Consider the following 10,146-nt stretch of genomic DNA (forward strand, 5'->3'; position numbering starts at 1 on the left):
AATGTCAAATGCTCCCTTCTCCACCTGGCGAACCGCTAAGCAGCACCCACCTCCGTGAAACCCTCCCTAAGCTTTATCCCTCATCCCCACCCACCAGAGTAAATTACTGCCGTCCTTGGTCCTCGTAACACTTTGTACAGGACAATGTGACCTGATTATTTGCCCACGTACCCACCACCCAGGCTCTGAGCAGCTCGAGTGAGTGTCAGGGTGGGGAGATGAGCCCACGGCTCAGATCCAAACACAAACCTGGCTCCAGAGCCCGTGTCCCACCCACCTGTGCCACACTGCCTCTGGGGGCTGGACGATGTATCCTTTTCCTACCTGCTCTCGTGTTCTGGGCCCTGGGACACTCCTGACGATGCGTGGATTCCCTGTAGGGTCTCACTGAGGTCTCCTGGGGGCCTGGAAGCGGCAACAGCCACTGACACCTATCAAAGACTTGATGATGATAATGAATTTAGGAGGGCTCATTGGGACTTAAAGGGAAAAGTTGGGGGGAGGACCTCAGCTTACTTTGGGGGTGGGGTTACCCCAAGATGGGCTGGACTTAATTCAAAGTTTTGCAATTGATCATCCCTCCTTATGGCAATGGAAGAATATTTCTTGATTCTCAGCTAGCGTCCAGAACTATTAGGTGAGGCAAGAGTTTTGAGAGAAGTACAAGACATTGTCCCTGCTCGCGAAGGGTTTACATGTGCATTGGGGAGGCATAAAATTCACATTTGGGAAAAAGCTTGACTGAGCTCCTGTGAGCTAGTCCTTACATGTACTTGGCTTTGTGTCTATCCCAGTACTAAGCACAGCCCGGCCAGGTGAAACAGGTGGCCCATGAGTGAATGTCCAATGGAAGACACAGAATCAGAAACCAAAGGAGCAGCACGCACAGAGGGGCTGGACATCTGAGGAGAGAAGGATCATCGGGGATTGGATTATGTCTGGAAGGTTCACGGTGGAGGTGACAACGAACATGCACCCCAGAGAAAGAGCAGGAGTTGTTGGGGGCGGTAAGCAAGGGCGGTAAGCCGGGTGGGCGAGGATCGGGACAGTCTGTGGCCACAGACAGTCTGAGGGAGTAATTAAGGGAGCTTGGGAGAATGGGGGATGGGAGTCAAGCCGACTTCCATGTCAGAGGGAGAAGCCTGAACTTGATCCTGGACAAGGAGGAGCTATTGAGGGATGTTTGAGCAGGGGTAGGACATGATGAGAACAATGTTTTTGGAAGACAGTGTGAAGGGCAGGCTGCTAAAGGGAGACCAGGCTGAGGTTAATACAATGGCCGAGGTGAAGGGATGAGGTCTCGGTTTGGAAAGGAAGGGATGAACATGACCTTTCCAAGGAAGGACATAATTGCCACAAGGGCCGCCATAACACAATCAAAGGTGCCTCCCAGGTTTAAGCTCTAGTGACCAAGAGAGGGATGTTAACGTTGACAGAAATGACCACGTGTGGTTGACAAAACAAGACCACATCCTTTCCGTAACAATTCATTGGCTTTATTAACAATGCTTCTGGATTCTGAAAGAACAGAGTGATATTTCATAAAGCAATATTAACGCTGTCATTCTCTACAAGAAAAACTTTTGCATAAATAACTTAAGTGAGAAAATAAATATGTAACTTAACTTTTTTTTTTTTTTAAACTGCTACTTTCATTCTTGTGGACAAATTCCACATGAAAAGATTGCAGAAACGACCAGCTGGGCAGGCTTTCACATGGCATGTGCTTCTGTTTTAAAAAAAAAATTTTTTTTTTAGCAATTAAAAACTGCACAGAAAGGAAGTGGTGTCTGGAAATGATTTTCCAAAAGATTTTTTTGGATGGCAGCATTACGCTTTGCAGCTTCTCAGCATATATACAGCACTTGCAATTTTTTCCCCAATAATATTATTTTAATGTAAGCTGTGCCATCACACATAACAGCAGTAAGAAGCTCTTTTCCAGACAGAAATGTGTCCGTGAGTGGTAGGCAGGAGGAGGTGCCTTGGAAGGGACCCGTTGGCCTTTGAATGGGTGGTGGCTGCTCTCTTGGGCCCCGGAAGCCCAGGGTGCTGGGACCTTGAGCTTCTCTGCAGAGGGTGATGTTAAAATATGGCCATGGTGGCGGGGGTCGTTGCTCTTTGGGAATAGGGGGTGATTTCGGTGCCTCCCACCACCCTTGGGACCGTCTCCTCTATCCCAGTTGATGGTGTTGTTTCTGCGTCCTTTGAGATGGAGGGGTGGAGGTAGCCAAACATCTGGGAGGCCAGGCTGGGACACACCACAGCTTCTTCCACGAGTTTGTCAGCCATAAATAGACTCTTCTTTTTTCCTGCTTGTTTTTCATCTTTGGCTGTCAGATCAGAGGATTACAACTCCGAATTCTGGAAGCGACCACGTCAGTGATTCAATCCAAACTCCCTCTCCTCTGCCCATTCAAAGGGCACCCGAGTCCTTGGAATCATATGACAGTAGATTCCTCCAGATGTTAATTCCTCCAGATGTTAATCCCACCCCCACTTCCATTTTACAAAGAGGAAATCGAGGTCCAGAAAGAGAAGAGTGTAATAATCCGAGGTCACCCGGCTCGTTAGTGGCAGAGCCAGGACTAGAAACCCTAACTACGGACCCCAGTCATGTGTTCTGGGCACAACTTGCCAGGCAGAGAGGTGGGGGGAAGGGGAATCTTATCGAACTTTCTTAACCAGTCCCTGGACTTTTCTCCACTGTTCCCTTAAAACTCCAGGGCAGTGAAATGCTTCCTTTTCTGCCTCCTCTGAAGTGGGACCAGCAAAGGTAGGCGGCCCCGGAGGGCGGGGTTGCGTGGCTCAGTGCCTGTGACTCTCAGCTCCCTCCCCTGCCCCTGGGGACCCCCTCGGCAGGCGGGGGGGGGGCGGTTGGGGGGCTTTGCTGACACCCGGATCCCCAAGGCCTGCAGCTGGGAAGGTTTCAGCCCCCGGCCCTGGGTTGCAGGTATTTAAAGTGAAACGCAAACGATCAAACCGCGCGCGCAAGGGGCGGAAACCTGGGGCGTCTGGGTCGGGGGTGCCCGCTGGGGGCGCAGCGCGGCGGGCGGGCTCTAATAGGCGTTCTCCAGCTCCTCCCGGTTGGCTTTGGCGCCCCGGGCGCGGGGCCGCGGCTTCCGGCCCTTCTGTGGCCGGGCGGCCTCGGGCCCGAAGTCCTTGAGCTCGGACTGGTTGTGGAAGCGGGTGAGGCGCTTGCATTTGCACGAGGCCACCAGGCGCACCTTGCGCGCGCGCGGTGCCGCGCCGCCGGGACACAGCAGCTGCACCCGCTGTGCGCGGTAGCGGTCGGGGATGCAGCGGAAGTCGGGCCCGCTCGGGCGCCACCACTTGCCGCGGCCGATGGCGTTGGGCAGCAGGCGCGCCGGGCCGCACTGGCCCGAGCACACCAGCTCGGTGACCGGTTTGGCGCTGCGGCACTGCCCGTCCGTCACGTAGCGGGTGAAGTGCAGCTCGCGGCAGCTGTACTCGGAAGCGTCTGCGGAGAGAAGCGCGCGTGAGGGCAACCATCCGTCCCGCCTCCCTCCAAACCACTCTGCCTCTTCCAAACCTGCCTCTCCCCCGACGCTTTTGCCTCTGGGGATCTATTACGGGAAGGGCCCAGGTACTCTGGAGTTGGGGGAAAGATCTCCGATCCACCCTCTCCCCCTAAAACTTTGGAGCCAAGTGATTGCTTCAGTTCAAATATCAGCTCCATGACTGTGTGACCCTGGACTAGTTACTTAACCTCTCTGTGCTTCCTATCTGTAAAATGGGTTGTCTTGAAGATACAGTGAGCTAATCCATTACATCTATAATGCAGGGGACACTGCCTGGAACATACTAAGAGCTGGAAGTTCTGACTGTTATTATGTTATTATTATTCCTCTCCAAGGGGGCCCGCTTTGCCAGACTCAAGTCACATCTGTGCCACAGGGCCCCTGGCCTCAGTAGGGTAGGTATTAGCCACATTCTCTGAATGGCTCTGGCTTCTCCCAAATTCCTTTTCCAGCCGGCTGGGAGGGGAGACTGGGAGTCGGGGGATGGAAGAAGGAGTAGGGGTTAATTGAAGATAATAAATCAGTGCAGCTACTGAGAAGAAGGATGGAAGGGGAGGTGGAGAGGAGACTGAAGTCGTTAGACTTGAAAGGAGCCAATGGCAGCATGTCCAACCCCCTCATTATCACTGTGGACACTGAGGTCCGGAGAGGGAAAAGCTCTTTCCAGATAGGCAGAGCCGGTCTCCTGACTCCGCTCCTCTGGGGTCCCAGAGCTTCTCAGCTCCCACAAGGGTGGAAGCTGCCAAGCACCGAGGGATGCTGGGTGGGGGACAAAGGCCTGCTTTTTACTATTTTTATTATGGTTACTTCCCTACCAGAGGGAGACCACGCTCTGACTGAAAACCTACAGCTTTGGCCGCCACAAACATTTATTAAGCACGTGCTGTGTACCAGGCACCGTGCTGGGCAAGTCTCTTCTGTGACATTTCATGGACACCCAGTGGTGGCACAGGCTTGCTCCCTGGGCAGAGAAAGTTTGGGCTCTAAGGCCTGGCTTTGTCCCCGAAGACACCTTGATCATGTCTCCTAGTGTGGGCTTAGATGGGTGGGAGCTTTTTTAAACAGCTTGTCCTCATGTGAGCGCTTGTCCATCCCCAAGGGTCTCATAGGGACAGTTCCAATGTGACACAAAGGGATGAAAAATAGTCCTAAGTCCAAAACCAGAGAGGAGGCAAAGAAGGCCAACCCCCAACCCGCCGCTCCCGTGAGAACAAGCACAGCAGGGGAGATGTCGGGGTTCCCTCTCTCCCAGAGCTGGCCTCCTGGCTTCTGGGTTGGCTTGGCAACCTCACCTCTGCTCCCAGGCCCCAGGGGTGGTGTGTGGGCATGGCCTGTTTGCCCAGGGAAGGAGGCTTTGGGGCTTTCCAAGAATAGTACCCCTAGGTTCGGCGCTTTCCCTGCAAAGGGCGACTTTGTTTTGACATGGCTTCCTCTGGGCCTGTAGCTCTCATGGGAGCCCAGGGAGGACGTCTTGTGCTTGGGTCCCCTACAGTCCATTGCTTGAGCTTAGTTGACCTTCCCTGGGCAGGAGCAGGGGAGAGGCCTCCTCGGGGGGGTGCCCTTTGCAGACCCCCATTCCCAGCTGGTTGTGAGGCAGGGCAGGATGGGATGCAGGGCCCTGAGCAGTGGTCTCCTCTCCCACCTGGACCATGGCCAGAGGGCCTCACTCTGAAGCGTCATCCCAGCCCCCGCCCCCAGCCATTCCTGCCAGCTGCAGAGCCAGCTGTGCACACTGCCCCCCAGGCCTCTATGTGCAGACCTGACCAGGAACCCAGGTGTGCCCTCCACTGGCGCCACTGCCTCTCCCCTAGGGTCAGGGTCCCTCCCAGGAAGGAGGCAAGTCAGGGTCTGGGCTGGGGATTCAGGACAGATGGTGCCACCTGTGTCCACACCCTGCACAGAGGATGCTGCCTCCCCTCCAGGGCCTGGACCCAGTTACCACCCAGGTCAGAAGCTAAAACTGTGCCTGCAGCTCCCATTCCCTCAAGTGCCAGCTCACTGGGTAGACCACGGGTGCTGGGAGCTGAAGGGGTGCCTCTTTGGTGTCCCTTTCCCACTGCTTTGCAGGGATTTGCTCTGGCTTTCAGCCTCCGATGCCCCCACACGGTCCGCCACCAGGGCTGTCTTGTAATTGGACCAAACTGGCTTCAAATCTCAGCTCTCTACTCACTAACAAGCTACTTGTTCTCTGAAGCCTCCGTTTCTTCACCTTCAACTTGGGAGGTCCCCAGGGTATGGTTCCGGCACAGCCCGTGTGGTATCTGCATCCAGCAGGTGCTCATAGACGTGAGGCCCCCTTGCCTTATTTCCTCCCCAGTGGTGTCAGCAACTGGACCCTGCTCCTCTCTTCTCAGGAGGGGATTCTTTGAAATCTCCTTTCTGAGCTCCTGAGGCTGTCCCTCTCCACCTCAGCCTCCTTCCTGCTCTGGGCTCTCGCTGCCAGCCCCCTCCCAGCCCCACGCCCTTGCACTTGAATTCCAGGGCTACGCTGCCATGCCATCCTCACCTTGCCTACGGGCCAGATGGCCCCTCTGCTGGTGCTGGCAGCGGCTGACCGTCTACCCCAGTCTTCCAAACCTCCCCAAAGAGAACCCTCCCAGGACCCTTATGCTCAAAAGGCTCTCCTCCATCCCATACCTTTGGTCTCAAAGGGGTGGTGGGGAGGCCTCCCTCCATTTTCTGCCCGGTTCATGGTCTTGTTGTTCAGCTCTGGCGGAGGCTCGGGGTACTCGCCCAGCTCGGGGATGATTTCCGTGGCATCGTTCTTGAAGGCCTGCCACCCCTGGCCCTCCACCACACGGAAGGCTGCGTGTACCAGCAGGCAGACGAGACACAGGGCAAGAGAGAGCTGCATGGTGCCAGCTGGAGGGGGGCACCCGGCCTTCCAGCAGCACAGGCTCCGGTCCCCAGCCCAGACACGTTTGCCTTTTTAAAGCCCCCTCTGCCTCATGCCAGCCAATGAGGACAGGCTGGGGCAGGGCTGGTCCCATGCTTCCCTCAGTGCAGGGGGAGGGAACGTGCTCCGAGCAAGCCCTCCCCAAAGACTCCTCCTTGAGCTCAGAAATCTCCCAAATTGCTCCTGGTGCTCCCAGGTGACCCACAGTGAGGGGGCGTGTGAGGCAAGCCTGCTCTCAGAGCCTCCCACGTGCAGGCGGCTGCGGTTTTCAGATATCAAAATGAGCTCCAGCTCCTAATCTCTACCTCCCTGAGTCCCTCGGGCTTCCTCAGAACAAACTTCAGACCAACTTAACAAAAGGCAACAGCAGTTCTGAGTCCTCCACAGGTCTTAGCCCAGCCGATCCCATTTCTCAGGCCAAGTTCATTTGTCACCCCACCAAAATAAAACGGCCCCAGGGGTGTCTCTTTGGCCCTCACAGACCCAGGCAGAGGCAGAAGGCTGCTTTTTAAGAAATCTCATTGGTCCCAACCCCACACAGCTCAGAATCAATTATCCTGACCAAGAAAGCCCCTCTTGTCATCCCTCTGGAAGGCAAGAGGGAAAACTGAGGATCACAGCGAGGGCTTCCACTTGGCTGAGGCGGCAGGGATTCCGGTTGCAAGGCCAGGATGAGAAGTCAACAGGCTCTGGTGATGGAGACAAGAAGGAAACCTCAGCTCATGTTCCTCGGGGATTCTGTGCTCGGTGACAGACACTTCTTGGCAGGCTGATAGGCCAAAGGCAGTTATTTCCTGGGCCAGGCTGTGGGTAGGAGTGGACAGCACAAAACCTTTTTTCTTAGCAAAAGTGAAAGCCAGCATTTTTGGTGCTGATATATATATATTTTTTTCCTATCTCCCAGCCCATTACATTTTTCAAAACCAACTTTGAGTGCTATATGGAAAACCTTATTGGTGCATAGCACGGATGCATTCTGTGACGCCATCCCAGGTCCAGCTAGCCACAGAGAACCCCAAAGGAATCGCTACCTTGGCCCCAGAGAAGAAAGAGGGGCCCGGGGGAGGAATGTTCACACCTGAGATGCAGGACAAGGAAAGAGGGCCAGCGGAAGCCTTCACTGCAGACAGATTGTCTGAGGAGATGCACCCACTCCTGGCCCTGAAGGAGGCTGGGAAGCGGGCTGTGGCCCAGGTCCCTTGGTATTTTCAATGGGCAATGAATCAGTGCAGCCCACCTGCAGAGCCTCTGCAAGGCCTCTGCCACCTGCCTCGACTTGTAAGTCGCCGTGTCCATCTGCGGCCTTCTGTCCCTCCTTTCCATCATCCATCACTCGACACATGAATGCAGCTGCTCTGACAGTTTTACAAGCCAGACAGAAGCCCCTGCAGGAAGGGCCCTCTCTGATACCTGCTTCCTAAGTCAGTTTCCTTCAGGGCAGACGAAAACAGCTGTGGCCATTGTTGCGGGTGATCTATCTCTCCCAACAGAGCTGGTGATGTTGTGAGAAGGGGGCCTCCGAACCCTCTCCCTTTGTCTGTGACCCTCCAGCCTCCTTTCCCCTTGCCCTGGAATGTGGACCGTTAACCCTATTGTGGCCGGACAACTGCCTTCTTGCCCTGGATTTCGGAGAGGGCAGTTCTGATGTCTGGATTCCCTGAGCTGGCGGGACCGATGCTGGAGCCCCACCTGCTGTTGGGATCTGCAGCTCATCCACAGGAAACGGAGACCGTGGGCACCATCCTTGGAATACTTCTGCCACCTGCTGGAGACGGAAGGAAAAGCCAACGATCAGAGGATGGCAAAGCTCAGGATTTCATTTCATTTTATTGTTATCATTTTATTTGAAACTGAAGTAATTTTTTTTTTTTGCGGTACGCGGGCCTCTCACTGCTGTGGCCTCTCCCGTTGCAGAGCGCAGGCTCCGGACGCGCAGGCCCAGCGGCCATGGCTCATGGGCCCAGCCGCTCCACGGCACGTGGGATCCTCCCGGACCGGGGCACGAACCTGTATCCCCTGCATCGGCAGGCGGATTCTCAACCACTGCGCCACCAGGGAAGCCCCTCATTGCCCTTTTATAAGCATACCCTTCCCCTTCACTCCTAACCTATGGTACCACTAATCTGTTCTCTATTTCTACAATTCTGTCACTTCAAATAAATATGTTATATAAATGGAATCAGTCATGATGTAACCTTTTAGGACTGGCTTTTTTCACTCAGCGTCATTCCCTGGAGATTCATCTGAGTTGTTGCATGTATCAGCAATTTTTCCTTTTTATTGCTGAGGAGTATTCCACAAAGTATTTTATTTTAACTGTAGGGTTATTTCAGAAGTGAATTCTGGGTCTAAGAGGATAAACAGTCCCCAGGCCCACGAGCAACATACAAGTGGGCATGTGCCTTAGTTTGCTAGGGCTGCTGAAACAAAGTACCACAGACTGGGTAGCTTAAACAACAGAAATTTATTGTCTCATAGTTTCTGGAGGCTGAAGTCTGAGATCAAAGTGTTGGCAGGGTTGGTTCCTCCTGAGGGCTGCGAGGAAGAGTCTGTTCCGTGCCACTCCCCTAGCTTCTGGGGTCTTGCTGGCAATCCTTGACATTCCTTGGTTTGCGGAAGCTTCGCCCCGATCTCTACCTTCATCTTCACATGGTGTCCTCCCTGTGTGCACGTCTGTGTCCTAATCCCGCCTTCTTATGAGGACATCAGTCACATTGGATTAGCGCCCACGCTCATGACCTCATCTCAACTAATTACATCTGCAACGACCCTACTTCCAAATAAGGTCACATTCTGAAGTCCTTGGATTCAACATATGAATTCTGGAGGAACACAGTTGAATCCATAACAAGCACGTTTCTCCACAAGGCTGCCAACCCTGGGTTTGGGCTGTTAAATTTTTTTTAATTGAATTTATTTATATATTTGGCCATACCACGTGGCATGCAGGATCTTAGTTCCCCGACCAGGTATCAAACCCAGACCCTCTGCAGTGGAAGTGTGGAGTCTTAACCACTGGACCGCTAGGGAAGTCCCTTAAACTGAATTTATTTATTTATTTTAAAAAATTTTATTTATTTGGTTGCACCGGGTCTTAGTTGCGGCAGGCAGGCTCCTTAGTTGTGGCTCCAGGTCTCCTTAGTTGCAGCTCGCCAGCTCCTTAGTTATGGCATGTGAACTCTTAGTTGCAGCCTGCATGTGGGATCCAGTTCCCCGACCAGGGATCGAACCTGGGCCCCCTACACTGGGAGCGTGGAGTCCTATCCACTGTGGCACCAGGGAAGTCCACCTATTGAATTTTTTTAAAAAATAAGTTTATTTATTTATTTACTTATGGCTACGTTGGGTGTTCGTTGCTGCGCGCGGTCTTTCTCTAGTTGCGGCGAGCAGGGGCTACTCTTCGTTGTGGTGTGCGGGCTTCTCATTGTGGTGGCTTCTCTTACTGCAGAGCACGGGCTCTAGGCACGTGGGCTTCAGTAGTTGTGGCACGTGGTCTCAGTAGTTGTGGCTCACGGGCTCTAGAGTGCAGGATCAGTAATTGTGGCGCACGAGCTTAGTTGCTCAGGGGCATGTGGGATCTTCCTGCACCAGGGCCCAAACCGGTGTCCCCTGCATTGGCAGGCAGATTCTTAACCACTGCGCCACCAGGGAAGTCCCCCCCATATTGAATTTAATACTTTAGTAGTTGCACCTACATTTCTAGCAAGG

The 10,146-nt window shown here is 53.9% G+C and overlaps 1 protein-coding gene across 1 annotated transcript; it reads right to left on the reverse strand.

Annotated features, from left to right (window-relative positions):
• Nucleotides 1-1,477: 1,477 nt before the first annotated feature.
• Nucleotides 1,478-8,689, reverse strand: SOST (sclerostin). The gene is made up of 4 exons (XM_059048307.2): nucleotides 8,634-8,689; nucleotides 8,128-8,203; nucleotides 6,180-7,242; nucleotides 1,478-3,481 (listed from the first exon to the last, which is right to left on the reverse strand). Exons 3-4 carry the CDS (start codon nucleotides 6,394-6,396, stop codon nucleotides 3,060-3,062), a joined length of 639 nt encoding a protein of 212 aa, XP_058904290.1. The 5' UTR covers nucleotides 6,397-7,242; nucleotides 8,128-8,203; nucleotides 8,634-8,689; the 3' UTR covers nucleotides 1,478-3,059.
• Nucleotides 8,690-10,146: the final 1,457 nt, after the last annotated feature.

Source organism: Kogia breviceps, chromosome 19, assembly GCF_026419965.1.
Source record: "Kogia breviceps isolate mKogBre1 chromosome 19, mKogBre1 haplotype 1, whole genome shotgun sequence".
Taxonomy (NCBI): domain Eukaryota; kingdom Metazoa; phylum Chordata; class Mammalia; order Artiodactyla; family Physeteridae; genus Kogia; species Kogia breviceps.